General features: G+C 37.3%; 1 protein-coding gene across 4 annotated transcripts in view; it reads left to right on the plus strand.

Annotated features, from left to right (window-relative positions):
• INPP4B (inositol polyphosphate-4-phosphatase type II B) overlaps positions 1 to 24039 on the plus strand; it is a 332198-nt gene extending 308159 nt beyond the window's left edge. For 2 of the 4 annotated variants that reach the window (XM_026866972.1, XM_026866973.1), the window contains exon 26: positions 18118 to 18292. In XM_026866972.1, coding sequence (XP_026722773.1) covers positions 18118 to 18292 — 175 coding nt within the window. The other 2 variants (XM_026866970.1, XM_026866969.1) reach the window with 2 other exon arrangements.
• Positions 24040 to 25973: the final 1934 nt, after the last annotated feature.

The following is a 25973-nucleotide window of genomic DNA, read 5'->3' on the forward strand; positions in this document are numbered from 1 at the left end:
TTTAATATCAATACTGTTATTAACAGGACTAAAGCTTACCATACTGATATAGTTAGCTCGGTGAAGGAGTATGGGGTTAGGTTTGTGTCTCTTTTAGGGTAGTTAGAAGTTTTCTGTATCCTTCCATGGCTTATAGACTTTCTTGGGGAATGATTGTCTGAGGCCTAACCGAAGTTTTTCCACATCTGGACATTTATAAGAAATCTCCTTCTCTTTTACTGCGTTCATTCATCATACGGGTTTCCTGATGTATGAGCACCTTCAGTGTCATGCTACAACCTCCCCCTTTAACCATGTGTCTCTGCAGCTTGACTGTGTATTTCCTTACACTAGTGAGAACATTATCATTGTTGAGGTTTCTTATCCCTCATTTGAATTTAGCTGAACTCGATCAATGTGCCCAAAAGTTGCAAAAATACACAGATGCATCTTCCTTCCCCTCAGACCAAGCGCTAATGCGTAATCTTTGCTTCTTTAGGAAGATAGAATAACAAGGCAGAAGCTTATTACTATCAGCAGTAGATCAATGAGCTGCACCTTGCTTTAAATAAAATAAATTTTTTTCTTCTGAGCCACAGACCCACCCTAGTCAACAACATCAAACATAAACAGCATCAAACTTGGTTAGGTTACTGAAAAAAGAAAGTCTTAAGGAGCAATCTGATCACATAGTCACATATTTATAGGAAAGACCTTGCTCTAGGATCATCTGATTAACAGTCTGTGTCTTGAGTGAACTGGCAAGTCTGGTGAAAATATATCATTCCTGTCAAAATAATGGTTTCTGTATGCATTTTGCAAAGATCACTCCTCACTGCTCTGAAGTTTTTTGTTATTTTTTATTATTATTTAAATCCATTTATATATCATTCATATCTGTTGACAGTGGAGTATCTACAGAATACAAAGTAATCAGCAACAGAAAGATTTGCTTAGCAACTTCCAGCAGACTGCCTTGTGGTGGTGTGATAAACAGAAGATGGGAGTGTCCACAGTAGATTGTTGTGGAATGTTTTTCATACTACATTTCAGCCAGGAAATAAAAATTCAACACCTTCAGTCTCATTTGTTTGGGGTTTTTGATTGTTTTGGTTTTTAGCTCTTTTAGTTTAACCAAGACCGACTTAATAATAATAAAAAGGATAAACTGGCACTCTGTCAAAGGCATTATTGTCTGGCTTTGAAATGATCAAAGTAGCATCAGGCAAAGGCAAGCAGTCACAGTAATATCTCAGTCTCGAAGGTCTGTGAATTGATTCTGGAATTCCAGAAGAGTCTACTTTGATAATATTGGTTATAACTGGTTAGAATGAGTTTTTTACAAATCTCTGACACGTTCAGTGTTTGCTGTTTCACTTTTTGTTGTCATCAGAGTGCACTTACAATATGTTTTATCCTACTTACATGTTGCTACCAGTTTAAATTGCTAGGTATTTCTAAGCTGTCTTCCCTCTCATTTAAGATCTTACAATAAAAAAAATGTAGCATGAGTTTGATTCCTGAAGAAAATGTGAAACTTTCTAATGCCTTATCATTTCTTATTTTTATTGTATTATTCACTCTCTCACCCATGCAGCAACTGCTAATGTGGTAAGCCGTATACGTACTGAATGCCTTTCATTTAATAATCACTAGTTAAATGTATTAGAAGTAGGTCAAGAGCTGAGATTTGAGCAGATGTGCAAACACTTCTTAATGTCAAATATCCTTGACTCAAAAAGCTTATAATTGACAAGCAAAGAGTGAGATAGAGAAATGCACTTGTATCTTTTTCACTTTTCAATGGGAGAAAGATGGTATAGAGATGTCAAGTCATTTGTGACCACACAGTCTTCTCCTTTGTTGGAAATTGAATTTGTTTCTACCTTTTCGTAAACAGAGACTCTTCTCATTGTCTGGTTGGTTTGCTGTACTTGAATATGCAATAGCAATGCCTACAAATAAGGTTCATTTCCTTACTAACATTCACTATTCTACACATTAATTCTCTTTTCCCACTCATTTTTGCTACTCGGGTTCATGCTGACATGCCGCATGCAGCAGCGCTGGCTGCACGGTCAAAGCCTTTTCCCTCCCGCACACTGCTCAACTGGTGTGTAAACTGCCTGAGTGTTGGTGAGTAGTCCTCCCTCAACATCACACTGAATAAAGTCCGTCCTTTATTTTTTACTGCGTTGCTGCCTAGGGAAGGAGATTGCTCCCTGTGACTTCTTTCTCTGTAAAAATCTGCTGCTAAAATGATATTATCAGCAAATTTGTAGACAATTGCTTTAAATATATTTTGACATTTCTGTTACACAGATTAACATCACTTGCCATGTGAAGATGCTTACTTGAATTCATTCTTAAAGTGAGCTAGTACATGTCAAACCTCCACTGTGCTGTTTATTTTCCCTCTTGCGCAGTGGCAGCGGCCAAGAAGTGCTGCCAAGTAGAGGGGTATTCATTTTACTTCTGTAGGATATGTTTTCCCCCATTAACCTGCCTTGCGGCATTCTGTAAAATGCTGTTGTGTTCTCATTGCAATCTACTTCCTTCTGCTCTTTCTTGAAGGGAAAATTATGTTGTTTCATGAAGGCCTTAGGATATGGACTTAGGCTTCATGCTTACTTTGCTCTACAGAAGTATTAGAGTATTTTTTGTGACCAAGGTTATTGTCTGTCTGTCTGTAATTTCTTTAATTTTAATTCAGTAGATTAAAAATCAGTAAAATATTTTTCTGGCTAAAGACCATTGAAATCACCTTTTGGTGGTGCCTTGACAAGGCAACATTGCATACAGCAAAGTTTTGCTTCCTAAGTGTGTTGGTCTGTGTGGTATAGTACATAACAGGATTGGTGTATTTCATGTTGTCACATGTTGCTGTTTAATTATGTGACTTAATTAAATGATTTTTTTTAAATGGCTTACAAACTTTACAAATATTTTTCCAAGACAAGAAACAGTTTTTAGAGTACTTTATTTCTGAATCACTGTGGTTTCTGATTGTTTTGCCTGCTTTCACTGGCAGCTAAAATTTAGTTAAAAGTCTTGAGAACTTCATGTCCTGTGTTGGCCTGTAGGTTTACTATCTTCAGGTGAAGATAATTTTTGTAGATTTTTGTAGATTCAGGTGAAGATTTTACTGAGGTAGAAGTGTTGGGAAAAATTTACTCACTCAACTTAATATGACAGAGCTATTGTTCTTGGTCTTTCGGGGAGGATAATGAAACTTGAGTGTACTAGCATTTTTCAAATCAGACAGTTTTTCTCACTTTCAGACAACAGGTATTCATAGAATCATGCAATGGTTTGGGTTGGAAGGGACCTTAAAAGACCATCTAGTCCCAACCCCCCTGACATGGCAGGGACACCTTCTACCATCCCAGGTTGCCCAAAGCCCCGTCCAACCTGGCCTTGAACCCTGCCAGGGAGGGGGCAGCCACAGCTTCTCTGGGCAACCTGTGCCAGGGCCTCACCACCCTCACAGAGAAGGATTTCTTCCTTACATCTAATCTAAATCTGCCCTGTTTTAGTATTCAGTGGTAAGAGGGTGCTGAGCAAACACATAGCACAGCAGTCTAGCAAGGTATTTGTAGTCTTAGCTGATTTTTAAAAATTATTTTGTGACAGAGGTATATCAGATTCTGTGTTTTCAGTCCCAAAGGCAATCATTCTTCCTGCTGTCATGAAGAATATTCCTCCATGCAGCACAATAGGGATAACAAAACTCATTTCAGTCTCAATTTAAGTTTAATTCCAAGGTAAAACTTGAAATGAGGTGGTAATGAACTTGAACTTGCGGTTTTGATTATCTCCTGCATGCTTATACAAGTGCTCAGACACAGTACAGGTATTTTCCAGACATAGTTCTGTTCTGAGAGTGTTTTTCTCTTGAGCAGATTAAAACCTGAAATTTTCTGCTTTGCTTGCTTGTTACAGTTAATATATCTAGTAAGAACATTTGGAATTAAGCTCCTAGGTTTGAATCAGACCTACTTAAATAGATACCCAAAAGAAGCAAATCATTGTGATTGTCATGAGGTGATAATTCTAGAAAAGAATGAGTTAGTAAGACGAAGAAACTGATCCTCCGAAACAGAGGATGATCAAACAATTAAAACCATTTGGAAAGCAAAACTCACAAATGTGTTTCACAACCCCAGCTGTGCAGTCTGGTGGGTACTGTGGTGATAACAGCCACAATCCAAATTCTTTGGATTTGGCCATGTATGTCTTTTCTAAAATGCCAGTTTGTGACAAGCAGCCTTTCTTTACCTGAAATAAAACTGCAATAGCTCTAGCAAAGTCTAAGGAACTAGAGCAACAAACGCTGGCTGGAAATTTGTCATCAGAGGTCTCTGGTGAGCCCTGTCCTGTCCCCTGCTCCAAGCAGCCACACCAGCCATATCGCAAGCACGGAAGGGAGTGCAGGTCTTTCTGATGTGATCAGTCCTCTCTGGCCAGTCTGTTCTCCACCAGCAGTTGACACAACTAGTTTAATTGAGAAGCACCCTCTGCCTATGCTTTTGGCTTTTCTAGGCACAGATGAGGTAACCAACCTTCCCAAATGTGGCTTTCTGCAGTGTGGACTTCACTGATCTCTGTGATGATGATATATAACCAGTTGGAATAACAAGCCCACACTGGGCTGGCAGAAGTCAAAAGACCTTAGAGAGGACCAGCACCTGCTATTATGGAATACTACCACTTTGTTATTACTGCATTAGAAAATGCATTAAGCATCCAATTTCCTTTGTAAATGAAGAAATGTATTACCTCAATAGCTACTTTTGAAGCTATCTGCAACTTAAAACACAGATGTTGAAACTAATGGAACTAAATGAACCCCCTCTGAAATGTAATCCTTGAATAGAGAAGTGGTTTTAGTAGGGGTTTTTTAATTATAAAGTTTATTAAATGAAATACATATTATAATGGAGAGGGAAAAGTCAAATGATCTTTTATGGCAAAAATAAAAAACTTTAAACTTGCTATCCATACTCCATTGGGTATGGAATGCCAAAAGAGAAATAAAAAGACATTTAATCTTGTTGCAGAGCTTAATGTTCTGTACCACATTGTAACACAGCCCAAAACAGACAATTGCTCGCTCATAAATCTTTTTTTTTTTTTTTCTGTTATTCACATTACAGAGAGAAATCAAGACTGTCCTTTAAAAATAGTTTGTTGTCAAGGGAGCTTGAAAGTTTATGTTGTTAGCCATCATGTTCAACCATATTTATGGTGCTGGAAAGAAAATCGGAGGCTTGTGTGGTTCATTTTGTAAGTGATGCAGTGGTAGCAAAAGTATGGGCTAGAGATCATAAAGCTCTGTAAAAGTGTGGAGAAAAAAAACATTGGGCAATTAACCACTGGAGATTTTTTTCCAAAGCCCATTGAATTCAGTGCAACAGTCATAAACAAGCTGTTTCTTTCATAAAACTTTAGATACCTATCGTATGACTGTCCAGGTTAAGAATTCCTGTTGCCGATGCACACCTTGCAGGATGGTTAACTACCTGATTTAGAGGCTCTGAATCATCCTGTGGGTGTTCTGTAGACAAATGGGAAGCCTGAGCTGTTAAATTTGGCACCTAAAGACTTGTTGCTCCAGGTTAGGGAGTATATGTGTTTAAGTGTTGCCTTTTGAAGGATTTGGAACAGATTTTAGAAGTGCGTTTTGTAGTTATCCTAGTAAACTACGAAGGTAAAATAAAGGTAGGAGAACAAAACTTAGCATGGGGGAGCTTGTGCTGGCATTGGCACACTACCTGTTGTGTTTTAAACATAAATTTGTCACTAGACACCAATTTATTTATTATTGTGGGGTCAGGGAAGCCAGAAGTTATTGTGATTGGGTTTGTTTTTTTGGTTTTTTTTAAAAAAGAAAAGTAAAAGAAGTTAAAAGTGCACTGTTAAATTGCTGTTTAACCTTCAGCCTCTACAATATTTGGGCTGCTTCCTTTGTTTATCTGCTTAGTTCCTGTGGTAAAAATAACTACTTCATGCTTTGATGGTTTGGGAGTAAAAGTCCATTTTTGTTAGTTTACTTGTTTAGCTAGAGAGCAGTAGCCATAAATCAAGGTAGTTAAAGTGCCATTATCCTAAATTGCTGTTTATACATATTGTTATATATAACCCTTCTAATTTGATAGCTCTTCTGGACACAAAGTTATTTAGTTTACGTAATTTTGGGAATACTATGAATTCTGCAAATATTTAGCCATTTTAAGTAGATGTGTAGAAGCTGTATTTTTCAAAACTTTTTTTCAGTGTCTCAGTAAATGTTCTCATTTTTCTACTATTGTGATTTGATGTATTTATTTTTGAAAAAGAATATATTTATAGCCGGTATTCCTTCGTAAAAATATGCAGCTAGTCATTTGAATGAATGGGAGGAAGAGGAAGCTTTCTAAATAAAGTATCTTCTCTTTAGGGAGGCAAGTGTTTGGTGTCCTCAGCGTGTCTGTTACTTCTTCAGTTATTAATTATTCTGAATTCAAAAAAACCATAACTGGGCTAATGTAAAACTGTCATTTTTCCACTGAAATTTCCATTAGCTGTGAGTAATTCCAGCGTAAAATGGATTATCGTGTTTTAAGTTTTCTGTAGCATTCTGCATGTATCTTATTACTATGCACCATACCTGGGAAAATGTCATTTATTATTTCATATACCAGAATATTCTGTCTGCATTGCTGTACAAACTCGTCTGACAAGTGCTGTTGCCGGCCTGTGCTCACATGCCTTCAGCTTTGTTTGAATCTCATATCCACAATCATTAACTATTCATGCAAAGAGCAAAACTGAACAAAAATAGTTTAGAGCATTTCTGCTACTTATTTGCTTTAACCATGTTGTAAGAGAGCAGGAAGGATATTATTAACCTCGTGGTATGTAAACAGTGCACAAGCCAACTCTGCCCCCTGTGTATATCAGTGAGATAACAAGAGATGCCTGTAGCTTGGCAGGGATAACTTTTTTTAAATTACTTTTGCTGTTTAATTGCAGCTTTGGTGTTTTATTGATTTTGTTTAAGCTGTCACTAACAGCGCATTAATAGCACATTACAGGATTTATTTTTAACTAACACAGAATTGAATACTAATAAAATGAGACAAGCATGATTCCAGCACCCTTTCCATGTCTAGGCTGGGCTCCAGTAGGGTGACGTGAATCTCATTTAGTTTTTAGTAAAGGTTAATTGAGAGCAAAACTATGAGAATGGTTGAGATCTTTAAAAAAAAAGGACATTGCATACCTGTCCATATATATTTGTGTTCTTGGCAGAAGATAATTTAAGCAGTTAAAAGTCCTGGTCTCTTCTGTGTTCTTACCAGTGCAGTAAATGTATGCTCAAAAGGGAAATTGTTTAGTTACTAGAAGCCTGTAAGTGCTGTCCAACAGCCACACAAACACAGTATTAACCAAAATACAAGGAAAGCAGCAGCCGCCTGCTCAGACTAGAGTACATGGCTGCACTTTTTCATAGCTCATTGGTCACAAGCAAGTGCTAGAGAGGACAGTGAATGCTGACACATCTCATCAGGCCCTGAAAGACGGCATCGTTCCCGGTGAGGTTAATGTGGGATATGTTACAAGATAATTGAAGGGCGTTAGCATTTATTAGAAATTAAAAGGGAAGCAGAATTCCTTCAGGCCTGGCATTTGGGGAGGATGAAGTGTTTCTAATTAATGACCTATGTGCTTTTTGGCTGCACTGGAGATTTTTCTGTTCGACCACCTGGCCTCTGGCTCACAGTTACTCAAGCCAAACACACTAAGCATGTGAATAAGTGTTACTGGTTTTCTTAGTGATTAAAGAAAAACATGACCAGAAACATGAGCAATACCAGGATTAATGTCTCTCAGACTTGACTGGGTTGAGAACTGCATTCTTAAGAAGAGAGTGTAAAATAGAAGGTGCTGAAATTGCTTGCAGCGCAATCTTATTCAGCATTGTGCTCTAGGGACACTGAGGTTATTTCAAACGACAGGTTTTTTTCTGGAAAATTGGTGCAGTGTTTATCTAAAGTGGGAGCACCATGAGATGATGTCTTACTGAATTGTTTCTTAAACTGTTTTCCTTTCAGCGTGCAAAATAACCAGCGTACATAATAGAGTAGAACGCACTGCAGACAGAGATAACTCACCACCACCTCAGTGGGGGAAGATTTATACCCTCCTGCTACCTTCTGTGTCCCATCCTGGGGAAGAAAGGAAGGAAGGCAATACTTAAACATTGCTACCAGCTTGCTGCTGCTTCTTCAGAAAATAATAATTTCCACAAAATCTTTGATGTTTCCAATTTTATGTTACATGCTTTGGAATTTTCATAGTAAAGCACCCTCTTTTCCCCAGTTAAATAAGCATTTTAAAAATAGTATACCTTCTGCTTACTTGTAAGTGATGGCAACTACCACCGTTAGTGAACAGCCCCACTGCTGTACTGCTCTGCACTTACACATGCAGCTTGCTGCAGATGTGCTTAGGACATGCATTCTTAAAATATCTCTATCCCAGAGACTCCAAAGTTGCAGGAATTGGCAGATTTCTGTAGGTTTTTGCAAGCTGCATTTCCCAATGTGATGACTCTGGTGAGAATGTTTCCTCACTACTGATAGCATATTTGAGGGAATACAGTCTGCAGTGTAGAAAAAAGGATTTTAAAAAATAGTTCAATCCAGGTCAAGAAGTAATTGACATTTATTAGATCTGTCAGTGACTTACCTCATCATTAAGTGATACTTCCAGTGTAGTGAACTCTTCTTTTTCTCTTTGGGGAGTCCTGAACTTAGTTCACAGAGCATATCCTGCGAGCTGCATCTTTGATCTTTGGCAAATTGTGAATTATTGTGACTGCACTGATCCAAACCATGTCCTTAATTTCTTTGTAACAGTAAGGAAAATGTAGCATTATAGAGGGGAAGATGTTTGCCCCGTGTTGTAATTTGTTTGTTTACTCCTTGTTGCTAGCAAAGGCTTAGTGATGCTGGACATGAATGCGTTGCTTATCAAATCTTTAGGCTATAGTGATCTCAAATCTTCAAAAGATCATTTTTTCTGGAATTTGTAGGAGCAAAACTGTATGGCTTTTAATCTCTTCACTCTCCCCATCAGTGCAGTGCTATTTTCGCTTAAAAAGTGGTGGTCTATGCTAATACTCGCTTTTTGAGATATGATGAAGGGAGCTGGAAGACTATGTCTGAAACTTCCCGAGAAACCTGCAGCAACATTCAACATAAAAATTTCCTTATGTAAGTGTGACAACAAAGAGAAAAAGCTTGTAAAGTACACATATATAGTGTTTAAAAAAATTCAGCTTTAATCCTCCTCCTTTGTACTTGGGGAAGAAAAGTAATTCCTTCTGAGAACGAGCTCCAAAAAACTTTGGCCATCTTCTAAATAAATGCTAAAACAAAACAACTGAAAACAGTCATATCCACTCTTAATTTTTCATAGACAGGGTTTATTCTTCAAAGTCTCTACATACTATCCATTACCAGAAAGGAAAACAAACACTTTCAAGGCACTACATGAGAATTTCCTTCCAGCCCTGTCATTTGTCCTGAAGGAAGTGCATGGAAAACATGTGCATTTGGGGTTCAGGTAGGACGCTGCTTGCATTTTATAAAACTCTCTTAGTTATGACTAAATTTAACCTGCTAAAGAAAAGAGAAGGTGGTTTATTCATAGGATTGTCAGGGTGCAGTCTCCAGATTGCTACAGTCTGTATCCCAGCCGATGCATTTTTGGGTAGGTCATTTTGGTTAGCCACCTCCCCAGCCTAAGTAGGGGAACTTTCTTTGCTGCCTTCAGCACTGTTGGTACCAGCACTTGTGCACCAGCTGAAATCAGGTGCATTTTTCACGGTCAGGGAATCCACATGTGCATTGACTCCCCTTGCATAAATACACCCACATACTCTGTGCGGTACTAGTGCTGAAAGAACGGCTGGGATCAGAGGAGACAGATCTCAAACTGTTAATGTGTTTTTAAAAACGCCAGTATCAGTAGGTTGGTTGAAAGTAGTTAATGAACTGGCATCATTTACCTGAAATAGAAGAGCCGTTTTCAGATCTTTGCTGTGATTTATTTTATGATTCACACATTGGTTAATCCCATGAAGAGATTATGTGAATTGGTGTCATTAATCAGAAGCAGTCACATTTCTGCTTTTGTATATCTCAAACTGAAGTTGCAGGTATAAACCAGTAAGTTACAATATTCAAATTTATACTTATTGCTGTTCAGTACCCTCCTCATTTAAAACAACCTGAATTACAAATGCAGCACAGAGTTAGTGATCCTCTGTTTACACCAACAGTTCTCTGACCTTAATTTTGTCCTCCTACCCATAGATTTGAGCATGTTAGAAACTGATGTCAGATTTTAAGCATCATTTTTCATGCATGACTGTTTAGTTGTACAGCAAGCCTTCTCTGGCTCTTAAAAGAGCTTTTCCACTTGTCCTCACCGTGGGGAAAAAAGGGCTTAAAAAAAATCTTTTCCAGAAGAAAAGGGGTGATTCATAAAGATTTTTCATGGTCAACAAAGTATTTAAAACCTTATTAGACATATGAAAGATAATTTATCATGGCTTTATGTTTCGCTGTTCTATGTGAGTTTAATGTATAATCACATCCCTGGTAAACATTCCTTGCTAAGATAGAAACAAACTAGAAACAAGTGTGACTCACTAGTGCCATCACCTTATAGAAGGGAAATGTCTTGTATGTTCAGAACTTACTTGAAGGATGTAGTCTTCCTCATTTTACACATGCTCAGATCACCAAGAAACCTGAGATTTGGTTCATGGGTTGGTTGTGGGGTTTTGTGCGGTAGTTTTCCTGCATGAACACGTAGATTGCATTTGCTTTAATACCGGTTGCATGTTGGATTGCATTTCAAACTTCACAAGACAAGTTTGTCAGGAAAGGTTTTGCAATTTTGTCCTGAGAATTTCCCGTATATGTAATCCTAATACTTTATAGAGGAGTGTCTGGGAAGATTATTAGACCAATATTTTCTGATAAAAAGAGAAACCTCTGTAGAATTGATGTGTAATACTGCACAGCAGTATTGGTAAATAGTAGAATGAAAAGGCAGATCCTTTGCTTGGAGTACAATAGAGGTGAAAATCATGTTTCAAAAAACTACTCAGCTGTCTTGGCAGGTAAAGAAAAATCTCTCCTGCAAACCCATCACTTTTCAGTTCTGAAGCTAATCTCGCACATGCTTACCAGAATGACTTTGCAGGACTTGGAGCCTCTGCCCATACTTGTAAATTAAAAACCGCTGGGGAAAGTTGCTAGGACATGATCTCAGTGATTTCGTACAGTGAAATTGTTATATGTTTTCTGGCACAATTTTGGCTAATTTTAGCACTCTCCTAGGTATTCCTGGGCAGTTTGGGAGTTGGCACAACCAAGAGACTGTTCCCACATGTCAGCCTCTGGTTGGCCATCTCTTTTGGCAGATAAGGGGACGCAAGGACATAATGTGAACTTGATTTTGCTCTTCGGCTGCAGCAGCAGGGAGCTGCTGAGGGTGGATTTAAGCTGCTAACGTAGGTGTCTTAAAAGCAGCAGTGAGAAAAATGGGTTGTGATTCTGACTGGAATGTTTTGTTTGTTTTCATTATATTTCCATTATATTTGTCAATGTTACTAATTTACCACATAGTTACTCTTTAGTGTTGGGGAAAAAGCCATTCCTGCAGGTGTTCTGTATCAGGGAAATACAAAGGAAAGGAAAATATGAATTCTTCTGCAATCAGCAGAGATTTCTGAAGCTCTAGGTTTAACAGTGATGGAGATGTATATTATCAAATGTTTTGTGCATATTAGATGTAAAGCTTGAAGTTGCCCTTTCATCTTTTATTTAGAGTTAATGGTATGTTAAAACTAAACAGTGGGGGTTTTGCTCTGTGGTGAGCCAAGGATTTTGGGACAGAATGAACCAAGCTGGAAATTTTTCTGTTTTGCAGATCCATCTGAAATTCTGTCTAAACAAACTAAAAATGTTTAACCCAGTCTTTAATATTCCAGCATTTTCTCTTTGACTCTTTCTAATATTCAAATGAAAATTGATTTCATCACAAGAAATCAAAATATTTTTCTTAGACCTTCCCCCTTCTTGGGCTGAAACTGTCATGCACGGTCTGATACCGTGAATAGGTCTTGGTTAACCTGTATGGTATCTTCAGGAAATTTATTATATGCTAAACACTAATTGAGCTCCAGCTATGTTCTCTAATGTTGGTAAATAACAAAGTACCTAACTTGGGAGTTATTTTTCTTGTTATTAAACTGTAATCATGTGAACAAACAAATGGTTCTTTGATGTTTTATCATCGCACGCTAGTAAACAATAGATGAGCACGTGCTTTTGTGCTTTATATTTTTGAAGTATGGATATCTTCCTAAATTCTATCTCAGAATTAACTTAGTGTCTTCCACTTAATCTAGATAAGACATAGAGTCAGATAATAAATAGTGAAGAACTGGTTCAATCTGTAAGACTCCCCACCTGTCAGGAAGGACACTGCAGAGAAGGATTGAAGGGAGGTGTTTCCATAGCCCAAAGCAGGAGTGAGTTGTGCTGGTTTATTGACAGCAAGTGTGGGGTGTGCCACTATTTCACTTGCCCCAGGAAATTCAAAAGCAGTTAAGGTGATAAAATTGGTGGGAAATTTAGACGTTTGTAATTAGTTTGACTTCAGCTAGAACACATACAGAGCAGAGGGAAAGAGAGCAACTGTGTAAATTTAATTTTGACTTCACCATTCCTTTCAAAGAATCCATGTCTGTCAGTGTGATCACATGAGTCAACAGGATTTTCCTGGATGTGGTTGTGTGGTTGTAGGACCAAGGGTCTGAACCACTATGGTCTGCCCATAATGGTGTTCAAGATCTGTACCGTGACCATAGCTGAGCCTCCAGTACCTTGCTGTTTCTGGCCAGCTCCTCAAAATGGAATCTTTGTCTCTGGATTGACTGAGAACCCATAGTAACAGTGCTATGATTTTGAGTGCAAAAAACTGAATTACTGTATATTAACTGTTTTTCAAGATCTAAGTGTCATGTCACCATAGCTACATCATTTATCTGCTGCTTGGTCAAACTCAGTGGACAAGCCTCATGTTATATGATGCACTCTTCTTTTTATTTTCCAAGTAATGGGAATAGAATAGTACTGTGTTATAACAAAACAAGGGAGAGAAGAAAGGAGCAGGGAAATAGAGAATGCGGGCAAAAGCAGAAAGACTAGGTGGGGAAAAAAAGTTACTGTACAAAAGGTAAAACAAAAAGAGGGGGGTAGTGTGACAATTTGATAAACATATTAAATTGTTTGCGCTGTTGGTGTATGTTTAAATAGCAGCTGCCTCCAAATCACTGACTGAATTCATCAGTATTCTTACATCTGAGGCTGCTCATCAAGTTCAGTAATGCCAGTTGTTTGTTTTGAACCAGAGTAGAGATTATAGGCTCATACAAGCAGCAAAAATTGATTTCTAGCATCTTTTACATTATTTCATACCATCTAGATTTGAGGAAAATTTTGTAAATTTTTGGCAACCATATGCATCAGAAAAAGAATTACTGTAAAGATTGTTGATAGAGAAGATGTCTCTGATGGTTCCTTTCCTATATCTTTCATTTTGAAACAATGCAGACACAATTTTTTTTTTTTTTTTTACAAATTGTTGGAGGTTTTATTATATCAACTTTATCTTTCAACATAAAAGTTTGTTGCCCAGTATTCCTTTATATATTTTACCTGAGTTTGGCTCTGATTCAGCAATCCTCCAGGACTAGGCTGAGATCTATTTATTTCCTTCTGAATCAAGTTTTATTCTTCTAGATGTCACAGTGCATCATCTTCATAATGGCCAGGAGATGTTCACAAGGATCCCATCTTTCCCATTTGAAAAAGTTAAGGCTACCTTATAGGACTGTAGTGCTGAATGTTTAAACAGTTTTTTCTCTGAAGCATTTCAGTGAATCACACTAACATGTATGTATAATGTAGAAATTAAGCTGCTTTCACTCCAAAACCATTTTTTTTTTTTTTTTTTTAAAAAAAGGCAAGCAGAACAGTATTCTGTTTAAAATGTTTGAGAGGGCTGAAAACACTGTTTAGAGAAGCTGCTTCTTCAAAGTTCTGGGTTATGATAGTGTTAAATAAAAAGAACAGGTAAGTAAGCAAAGTTGCATAAGATCGAGAACGCTTAGCTATCCCATCTATTTGAAGAAATGTCTGTGCTGCTGTTGTTCAATGGGATTAGAGAAACATCTCACTTTTGCCAATTTTGTGTGTCAGCACTGGAGTTTGACAAGAAAATCCCAGCAGGCCCAGAAACTGCTTGCTTGAGTCTGTCTGCAAAAAAGGAAAATTTTCCCCAAAGTAAGCGTGCTATTAGACATGGATTCAGACTGAAGTCACTGCTAGCATGCAGATTCCTTGTGTTGACAGAAAGCTGCCTATCTGTTTTACCTGAAGCACTGCTTTAGGACAATTTAGCATTTCCAGTATCATTAATAGCTGGAGCTGGAGAAGTTCTAACATGAGGAGCATATATCCCAAAGTGTTAAAATGTGTCTTCTCCAAAATTTTTGCACAGGAATGTCAGTGTGATTGATAATCAAAAGCCAGAATGTGCACTTGTATGTGTGCTTGACTTTATAAGGACTCAAGAGGCTTCTTTTTCCTCACACCATTTTCATTGTCTCTGCTCCACTGCTTAGAGGTTCAAAAAATTTATCATCTGAATTTAAAAACAACAGAAAATACCTGCTGTTTTGCCTTTGTCTCATTTGATAGGCACGCAGCATTATCCCAATAGGAGTTTAAGATGATAAAACACGAAGTGAGCTAGAAGGCAGACTGAAATGGTTATATCGTCATTAAACTTACGGCACCCTTGGCTGTTGTGATGTATTTGTGCTATGTTGTAAGCCTCAAATGAACAATTTGAAAGTAAATGAATAAAAATAGTACTATAGGTTAGAGAGGTGTTCATTACCCCAGATGTTATGGATTAAGAAGTTTTCACTATTCCCCTTAAAACTCTCTGTGTGTGCGTGAAATAAAAACTTGCTGGATATTTTGGGAGTCTTGTTCCTTCCCTTTGGTGTGAGTTCAGAGCTGTTGGAGTATGGTTTGTGATGGAGAGAACATCCAGAACTATGGCTACACCTTCATGCCATCATAGAGGCAGCCATCACTCTGTTCTGATTGTGCTGAGTGTCACTCAGAAGCCAAATAAATCCAGCTGACACGGCACCAGCTGGATTCATGCTGTTTGCAGTAAAACTTCTCCAGGTTTTGATGAGCCAGGGGAAGCAGTGTTGTCACGCTGCTGACAGCTGGGTGTAGGGCCTCGCTTTGTTTAACTAGATACATTAGTCACTGCGGAGAACACTTAAAGATGTGTTAGAAGACATTGTCACTGCAGTGCATTGAAAAGTATCAGCAGAGCTTAGCAAGGCATCTGACCGTGATCAAATATTCCTCTTAAATTAAAAGCATGTTTAGGTATTCTGTTCAGCCTGTTCTTAGGTAGCTAATAATGGAGTTGGATCTTCTTGCTCTATTTTGAGGATGTCTTACTGAATCATGCATAGAATGATGTGACTAATTTGTGAAACAGAAGTCCCTGTGCATCAGCTGTTCACTGTGGTTTTCCTGGGGGGAAGATAGGACTTTTTATGTTGAAAGACACTGATCATTCTTTTCAGCATATTAAAGAACAAATGTACCGTAGGCTTTTCTATAGAAAAAAACCATCATTACATCTGCATAAATCTCACCAATGCTAATGGGACTTGTAGGAACATAGATAAAAGACAGTCACACTGTCAATGAGATTTGGAGTAAAACAGACCACAGAAGTAGGAGGGTTCATCCCTGTAGGGGCAACCTGCAAGCGTCTAACTCAGCCCACTTAGAATAAACTCTTGGCATACAAAGCTAAGGCTCTGCAGAACAGAGTACCTACAGTAGCTAATGCAGTGGCTGCACAAATTTACTGAACTCTGAACTGAGTTGCTGCCTAGGTGGATCTTTTCAGGAAAAAAAAAGTTTGGTCTCTGCATCTACTCTGCCATAGGCGCACATATGAAGTCTGATGGAAGACACCCAGGAGGACAGTCCAAAAGCACCTGGGCTCTGTGACTGGGAAGGAATAGATGGGACTATGGGGGTTGAGCTCAATTGTGGGCATAATGGGGGTAAGCTGAAGCCAGAAAGTTCACCTCAAGGAGTAAACATGCGCGAGGGGACAGCGCAAAAGGGTCAAAGAGGCAGACTTGTGCAATCCTGAGAGATTAAGAAAGGAGCAGGAAAAGTAGCAAGCAGCACGTTTTTAAAAGTAGGAAGAAATACGTGATAAAGGAGAAAATTAACAAAGAACAATACAGTTAGTCCTCACAACTGATCACAAATCATAACGTTATCATCTTGGGCAGAAGAGGAAGGAAGTTCTTGGGGTGGACCCTAGAACAAAGGTGTTAAATGCAGTGGTCTGATAGAGAACATGGAATTGCCACAGAGTTGACAAACTCAGTACAGCATACAGTAAGCTTTATTCCTTGACAGTTTCTGAGAGGGTTTTGTCTAAAATACTGTTAGAGATCTGTCCAAGTTCTATCCACGGACGCTTGAAAACTGTAGACCAAAAGCAGCAGACACACTGGCACCAGTAATTGCTTTGTCCTAGATTCAAATATTAGGGATTCCATTTTTTATCTTTTGTCTTGCTGTTTTAAAAGTATGGGTTGTCCTCTTTATTAGTGTAACATACAGATTGAATGTTCAAAGCAAAGAAAGCAATTAAGAACTTAATTTGTAAGGCTTCTTTAAAAGGAAAATTTTGCAAGGAAGAGTTTTGGTTGGTCCCTTTCCTAGGATCCCACCTGTAAATGTAGTTCTCAACACTGACTTTTAACACATGAGTCAGAAAGTCAGGCTTTCCACAAAATGAAGTGATTGCTGCTGTCCCTGATGTACCCTTCTCATTTTCCTGGGGCTGTGTGATACTGCCTGTACTGTCCTACAGCCTCTTTATGGTCTGCCAGAGTTTGTTTTTTTTTTCTTTAAAAAACAGTATACTTGGGACACGTGCTTCTGAAAAAGTACTGTGTTGTAACCTGATATATTTGGATATTCTTCAGTTCAGCAGAGAAAAATGGCGAGTTGTCTTTTCATCTCAGAAGATTCACAGTAAATAGAAAAAATAAAAATCTTATCGGTTGTTAGTGCCCAAAGGAAGTCCGTAAAGAGGACTTCTGGATGTATTCAAATAAAGCTAAATTCAGAGGGATTTAAGAGGTATAGATAAAGCATTGCATAATTCTACTTGTGGAGAAGACTACAATAGAAAAGATTGGCAGTGATTTGAAAGTATCCCTGCTGCTCTGGTAGGGAAAGGAGCACACAGTTTACGGTGATTCAGTAGGACTTTGCTGTAAGCAGGTTAGTTCCTAGCTGAGTTGACTGAACAAGGTACAAGGTAATTTTCTTTACAGGAATATAGGTGTGAGCCTTTAAATAAAAAGAACTGCTGTTGACTTCAAAACTGAGTCACCAGCACTGATAAATTTTTGAAGAAGTCAATTTTCCATCCTTTAAAACTATTTAAGAAGAGTTGTTCGTTCTTTCAAAAAGAGCATATGCCCTTTCTATTTCTGCCTATATATTTCCTAATAGATAGTGATGGAGGACTGAAAAGCCTTTGAACACCATGGAGACACTATTTTATCAGTGTTGCATTGTGACATATTCATGACCATTTTTCTTTGTTTCCTTAACCTTTTTTTTAACTTCCTTACTTCATTCCTCTTTGGTGTATGTGTTCATTTTAGTGATAGTGTAGTTCATGTCATAAGTTATTTACTGTTAACTTCTGAATACTACTCCGAGGCACCTAGCAGGCTTGATAACATATTAGCCACCTAGTCATTGTGCTTCCCATGTCAGCTGTAGAATGCAATAAATATTTTGGAAGTACTTAGCATAAATCTATTTCATCGAAATGGCTATATAGTTTCACTTTGTCGAAATACCTACATGTTGGCTTGCTTTGCTGTTTTAACTGCTGTTCTATTTGTTCCTAACTTCCCCTGTTTAACAGCAGACAAACCCAGGGAGCACTGAATGAATCGGATGATCCCGAAACAGGCTGTCTAACTGATAACAAGCCAACTTCTCGACACTTCTATCCTGTCGCCTTGCTGCTTGTCAGCTCACACTTGCTGGTTGTGTGGCTTATTTTAAGTCTTGCTTTGCTATTAGCCAAATATCAATAAACTTCACTTGTGTTCCTTTCTTTTCTACAAACAGCAAGAAAATAACTTTAGCAAAAGGAATTATGCTGTAATATTTCTACAGTCTCAGACCCCAAGGATTCGTCTTTAAGATACAAATGTCTGAAATGTACTATGTTCTCATTTTTTTTTTCTGAACTCTTAAGAAGTATACTATGCATTGAGTGAATTGATTTGCTCTTTCTGTTCACGGTAAAGCTTTCCCACTGTAATTAGCTCAAAGAAAGCCCACTTACAATGCTGTCACTGTATGCAAGAACATGTGGAATCCTGAATGCTTGAACCCCTCTTTCCAGAGTAATTAGTCTGATGAAAAAAAAAAAAAAAAAGAAAATGAATTTGCACAACACAAACTAAGCCCTAGACAAATATTACAGGGTGGTGGTTTGTGAGATCTAACTTTTGTTGTGTTACTTTCACTGTTACTAGCTGATGGGATCTTTTTTGTTTAACAAATGGTTACTTTGCTACAGCTAACCCTTTTCTGTCAAGTAACTAAATGGAATAGAGTAAGGTCTGGTTTGTAATGCAATTAACCTGTTTGTAATTGTTGCTTTAGTTGCTTTTGCCTTCAAGACACTTTTATATTCTTTTTAACAAAGTCCTGTTTATGTCTTGATGCACCACTTTGGCACTTGTGACTTTTGTACTGTATGTGAACATCCTTCCTTTATAAAGCAGAGAGTTGGATCGGGCTGTCTGAAAAGCCATTCTCTCTTTTTTTTTTCATTGCAAAGCTGAACATACGGGACATGAAGTAGAGATGAAACTTTCCTTCACAAATCTCTAGGGCCAGACTTAATAAATGCCTTATTCCTAGAATATACGTATGTAGGGCAATGTGTACTCTCACATATATAGCAAACAATTTGAGAAAAAAAAAAAAAAAAGAAAAAAAGAGAAAGTTTAAAAGGCAAATATATTTCTGGAATTAGAACAAAATGTATCATTAAAGTATTTAAAATTTTTTTACTAAAGTTTAAACCTCAAGGGCAAATATATTAGGGGGAAGAAAATCTTATCACCTATTTCTGAGGGCAATAACTGTACTGGGCCTGGCCTTGGATTTAATTTTGTAAGATGTATCATCACTTGTGGAAAACAGAAATGTAGAGTTGAATCTTTGTTATTTTTACTTCAACTGTTGCTGAAACTCTGCAATGAACAAATAAAGGATATTTATTTATTCTGTGTTTCATGAAGTTGTACTTTTTCCCCCTTTCACTAGAGAAGGATGCCGCATAGAGAATGTACTGAAGAATGTCAAATGCAGAAAGTATGCATTCAACATGATACAGCTGATGGCTTTCCCAAAGTACTACAGACCTCCAGAAGGGACATATGGAAAAGCTGACACCTAAGTTTAACAAAAGTGTAATCAGGAACATACATCACGCTAATTAGTGCATATAAAAATTGCTGTTTATGACTTATTGGGAATGTGTAACCAGTTGAGGTGTTATTTTTATCAGGTTTTATCATTTTACATTAAAATAACTCCAGTTAGTCATTATGAAATAAAATATCATGAAAAAGCAATGGACTGAATCTTCTCAAAGCCAAATATATTCAACTTTTCTTTGTGAAGTTGAAGCTTAGTCTGACTCATCAGCCAGCTGGAATTAGTTTTTTGGGTCGTTTGATCAAAGATTAAAAAGGGAAATGTCGTTTGCTGTAGGAACTGAGGTTAGCAATGTGGAAGCTGGCATTCTGACTCCAAACCAAAACCTTGAGATTTGATTTAAGGGGTTTCTTACTGCAGGAAATAGTGTTTTATGGAACCAGCATAGCACCAAGGTTTTGATCACTGGTGATTAAATTCTGCACAGAAGTGTTTATGAAAGATGCTAATGTTAATACCTGGGCTAAATATAATTTTGGTAATTACATTTAGCTTCTTTACATAAGCATGGTAACTTCATAATGGTTTTAGTAATTACAGCCTGTAATTTCAGTAATTCCATTCTGTTTCCTTGCAGTTCATTTGGATGTATCCTTCTTAGGTTTCTGTACCACAGCCAAATACCACATATTTCACTTTCACATAAATCACACTGAAATCAAGGGGATTAATTCTTCAAGTAAGGTGACCTGAATTTGACTTGTCATGTTCCCATTTACTGTAAACCCTTAAAACTAAATTTTCTTTAATGTTACAAAAATGAGTTGTACATACAGAAGCTAATGTATCTTTAGGCTATAAAAACATGTATGTTTTTACAGAGCCTAAGATAAATGTTATAATTATGAGTAACCTGCTGTATTAGGACTAGTTAGCCACTGCAGCTGATTTATATCAAATTTGTAAAGCTGCATGTAGACACTCTAGGATGAAGAACTATCAGCTTTAAAAATGAATGTTAATGCTTCTGCCAGCTTGTGTTAGTTCTGAAATTTGTCTTGCAAAGAACATTTGTGTTTTCTAATTGTATCTATTTATTGCCGCCTTCTGCCTCCCAGAGAGAAATACAATTAAAAAACCCCAAGTATTTACTGGTTACTGACCTTTATGTAATGCATTCATTTTGAGGAAAAAAATATCTAGAGCAGAAGTGTGAGATTTTACCCTAATGAAACTGCACTGGGAATTTGAGCATCTGTAGGAAATTGTAATTGCCATGGATATAGAAGTTAATGTCTGCTTGCTCCTATGGAAGTCAAAGAAATCTTGATCCACTGTGAGTTACAACTTGTTCTTTTTAATCCATTAATGCTCATTACTGAGTATAAATCTCTAACTATCCTAGTAAAAATACATATTTAAGAGCTGGATCCTGCAAACTCTTAATTGGGTGATTACGTGGAAATGATCTATCATATGAATAAAATTAAACCCATCATGTATATTTGCAAGATCAGGCTCTGGAGCTTGTAGGAGAACATCAGGAAGAGATTCTCGTTCCAATATTCATTGACTTCAGTGAAGCCAGGAATCCACCTATACAATGTATTTACCTGAATATTTGGCACTTTTTCCAAACTAAAGTGGGTAATTTAAATAGTGTTTTGGTGCATTTGTTGTTTATTTGTATTATATAATGTGCTATCATGAATGACTTTTGTTCTTCTGGAATGTATTCCTTCAACATCAGATGTCAGAAGAGTTGCTATTACATCACAGATAATCTCAGACAGATGAGATGCCTTGATTTTTTTTTTTTTTTTTTTTTTTTTTTCATGTGCCAGTAGAAGTAGGCACTACTCATTGGCTGGGCAGATGTGTGAATAAATTTGTGTTTGGGTCTTTAACTATAATATAGCTGATCTGTACAAAACTTTTTTGTGGATTTATGGAACATATCTTCCTAGGAAAGTAACGTTCTGTTAGACTGCCACAGTAGCCCTTGCTATCTGCCATGTTTATTATTAGCTTAAAAAAACTCATTACAGTTTAGAAGTGTACAGTTTAGAAATAGTGATGACTTCCTCATGCACCTCTGAAATAATCCCACAGATGCACAATAGAGAATACTGGCCTTCCTACAGCAATTCTGAAACAATTTGTAAAAGTCTGTATGGAGATGGGATTTACTGGCGGGTACTATAGGCTCCTTCAGTTCTTTATCTTAGTCCTGTGGGCACTTTGTCAAGTTCAAACTATGAAATTATAGATTTTCTTTTTATCAGGAAAATAGTCTTTCAGGATCTCACCTCAGCATTTTAATCCCATTTGGGTTCTAAATCGCCATTGTCACTCTTATGTTACTTTTATACTGAAGATCCTTTCCACATTGAAGCCATATTTTTGGAAGGTGGGGGGAAGGTCATTGGTTTACTGTCCTTTTTGTTTTAACAGCCACTCCCAGTATGTACTTGTGAAATTAAATAATCTGTTAAAGGTCAATTACCTTGTCAAAGGTAATTAAGAAAAAAATCTGAAACCCACATCAGTGTGCTGCAGTGAAGCTTCATTAGGTGGGCTTGGGCATTACAGAAGAGTAGGCTGGGGGGGTTGTGCTAAATAAGGATGAACTTTTTCAAGCAGTTTCTTGATTGGAACATGTTTTTGTAGGTCACGAGACCTTTGTAAAACCCACTGACATGGTTCCAAGTCATCCTACGCCCGGATGTTTCCTGGTTTGGTCGTTGCCTGCTGTGGGCTACCGCAGGTCCGTATAGGCAAAGGCTGCGTCACCAAAGCTGAGTTGGCAGCTAAGCATGGATCCAAAACTAGTGTTTTTTCAGGTTTGCCTTTTACAAAGAAACAAAGGGGGGTTTGCTGCAGGTTGCTGTAGTTACGTTACTTGGAGTACATTTATTCTTTGCAGAAGCTGCTTCAAGACTTGAGCGTTGTTTGAATGCCTAACAGGGGAGTTAAATAATCCGTGAGGTCTTGCACACATCCTTGTGGTTCACTGTGAATATCAGAGGAGTAAAATTAAGCAAATGAATTTTTATGAGCAAGCTACATCATTTGTTTTGCAAACGGTTAAGGGTAGCACACTGATTTTGGTGGCGGATTCGCATAAAATGGATTCCGTATCTGCTCTCTTAAAACTTTTGTAATGTATGATATAATCTCCTTTAAGGGGAGGGCAGTTCTCAAGGGCTAGAAGATGAACATTGAGAAATATATCTGGCATCTAAAGGTAAATCCTGTCTCACAGAAGATATTATTTCTAGAAATAAGGTCATCAGGATCTGCCTCGAGGAATCCTGAAATAAGGGCTTCTAGCTCTGAATATTTGACAGCGCATTACACGCATATATGGGGGTTTTGTACCACAGACATGTCTAAATAAATAGAGAGCTAGTATAAAATGTCTAAAAAAATAAGAAAAGGAAAGATTTTTTTCTCAGAGATGATTGTAATACTGTTATAATACATAACATGCATAGAACTGACATTATTAAGCAGGCAGGTCTTTTCTTCTGAAGTCTTCTTTTGGGGAATTTAAAATACGTTCTTGTTAATGTTTATGCTTTGGCTTTTATGGAGCAATTAGGAAACAGAAATTTTTATGTTATCTGATTTTTGTCTGTGTGAAACTGTATTTTGATGGAATACAAGCAATGTATGTGTTTTAAAGAACAAATGATTTAGGAGCACAGCTGAAACAAAATATGAAGTGAGAAAGAGCCTTAATTAAGTCCTTTGCGATGTTAATTTTTATACTGTCTGAATTTTGGCATTACGTAAGTGAAATTAACAAACACTTTCTGTGTCTAAATCAACCAGTCCTGATGACAGTTCACTTATTTGCAGTGAAATAAATTGTAATGGTATTCTAAATCATCACTAGTAATTTAGATGTAAAGAAGTGCAACAAAACATTTTGAAGCCCACTATATAATATGCCTGTTAAGAGCTTCAGAAAATCTTATTTTTATCTCTAGTTTAAACACAAGTTTCAGGAAATCTTATGGTCCACTTATAAAAAGCAAAAAATGCACTGAACATCAACTGGTGTAATAAAGACAGAAATTGCATTAAAAACTATGCAGCAAAATTACTTGTGTGAATTAATGTATGTAATCAGTTAACAGTCTTAAACGTATATTGTGTCAGTTGGCTATGTTGTAAACTTAAAACCATTGATATCTATATTTATGCTTTTTTTCTTTTTTTTTTTTTTTATTGTAAAGAAGTGTGCTGTACAGGCAATGCCATGAGACATGAATTTGCAATCTAAGTGCTTTAAACTAATTTACTGTTCTTCAAAACACAAACTTACCTTGTAAATTGCATGTTACAAATACACAAATGCTTTTTTAAAGAAAAAAAAAAAAACACACCAAAAAAAAAAAAAAAAGAAAATTCCCAGACTTTGGTCTCTAGAGCATTGCTTTTTTTTTTCCTTACTCATGCAACACATGGACGGTTGTGTTGCCAGAACATTCAGCTTACACTCTGCAGCACCCATTTATTTGCTCTTTCTTTCCTAGCATCTACTGAATAAGTACTATAAAAACAATGAATTTCAGCATGATACTCATGATCCAAGATTAAAAACCTGTATTTGCTCAAAGAAACAGGAAACTTAATGGTTTAGAATAAACAAAATAGAGGACACTTGTGAACCAATGTATCCGTATTCAGAAGAGGTGGAACATAAAGCATGGGGTTTTGTGTGCTGACAGGGAGAAAGAGCTATGGTAGAAATCTGACTGTGATATAAAAGCACCCTGGACCTGTGGGGTCTGGAGTGGTGAGATTTGGACTCTACTGCTCGCTCTTAGATCTCTAACAATTGGCAGTGGTGTTTTGTACTCTCCATGCATGCGAAGTACTTCAAAAGTTTTCAGTGCTCCTGTTCTGTTTATGAATGGTCTGACTTTAAAGTTTCTAAAATCACAAATTACTTTGGTACTTTTTTTTCATTTTGTGTAGCTGTTCCTTGTAATGTTCCTGTATCATACTCTGGAGCACATGGGGGCTATGTATAAGTAACATTAAGAGGACTTCAGTCCATAGCGTGTGTTCGGTCAGAGAAATTAAGCACAACTAGAGCAACTCAACTCTTTTTATATTTCAGGATTTAACATTTTTGTTTCATTGCTGTCTGTAAGCCATGTCCATTGTACACTGTGTGTATATTTTTATTTAAATAAATGTGATGTTTATTTTTTATGTTTCTGACTTTTTTGTTTGTTATTCATTTTTCATTTTCATTACGGTGGTGTTGCCCAGAGGGCAGACTGTGCATGATGCTGAGCATGGTTGCCTCCTAAAGGGCTTGGTGGAAGCCCACCCACAGGTCTCGTCACTGCTTGGAGCAAGTATTTAAGAAAAGCTCCGATACAACAGTAAAAAGCCTGCAATGGCCATAAATTAATTGTTCCTGTTGTTCCTAGTCATACTACAACTTTGATCTTGGAACCAGGTGGGTCCTGCATTTTCTAGTTAAAACCAAACAAAATGTTGACTTACCTGTAAGGAAACACCTTTCACATAACTAGTGATCTACAGAGAGCTATTCAGCCTGACAGAGGTGGAATAAACATCTTTCATAATAAGGACTATTAAAAAGGTGATGTGACATGCTTTAGCTGGCATTTTGTCTTCACCTTCTTAGTGCTGGATGCTAGACCTTGGGAAATAAGTAAGGGTTGTTTCTGTGCTGCTTTTCTGAGCTGCTGTTGGTAACTGGTTTTATTATATGATCTGTCATCACAATGAAAGGTAAGTTCTCCATTGTTGGCTGAAATGTAGCAAATTTGACCTTTTTTGGGGGTATATGATATAATGTGGCTCACCTTCTGTGTTACTAGTGCTATGATTAGAAGCTTGTTGCATAATTTACTTGCTCTGTTTATATGGTAGTACGTTTAGTTGTTTTACTGTGATATATTCAGTGAGATGTTAATTACCTGCAAGGTTCTTGGTAACCTTTAGAAAGCACCAGGAACTAATGGTTATTATGGAAATAAGTTTAAAAGCTGTTAGCATTCAGCCTAGGAATTTTGTCTCTTACTAATAAAAGTGACACTTTTTAAAAAATACTTCATCTCACTTTGCATGCTTATGAACTTTATCTTCCATGTCAACTGGGAGCCACTTTCTTCTCATGACAATGTAAGAGAGAAAAGGAGAAAGAACCTACAGCTATAATGAGATGATAGGGCAGTATGACAGTAAAAATGTTTTCACCAATTCCCTTCCCAAAGTTACTTTGGGGCCTGTTTGAGTAGACGTAGGACTGGATGTTTCTGAACCATAGTC

This window comes from Athene cunicularia, unplaced genomic scaffold (genome assembly GCF_003259725.1).
Source record: "Athene cunicularia isolate RWA unplaced genomic scaffold, athCun1 SCF_1, whole genome shotgun sequence".
Taxonomy (NCBI): domain Eukaryota; kingdom Metazoa; phylum Chordata; class Aves; order Strigiformes; family Strigidae; genus Athene; species Athene cunicularia.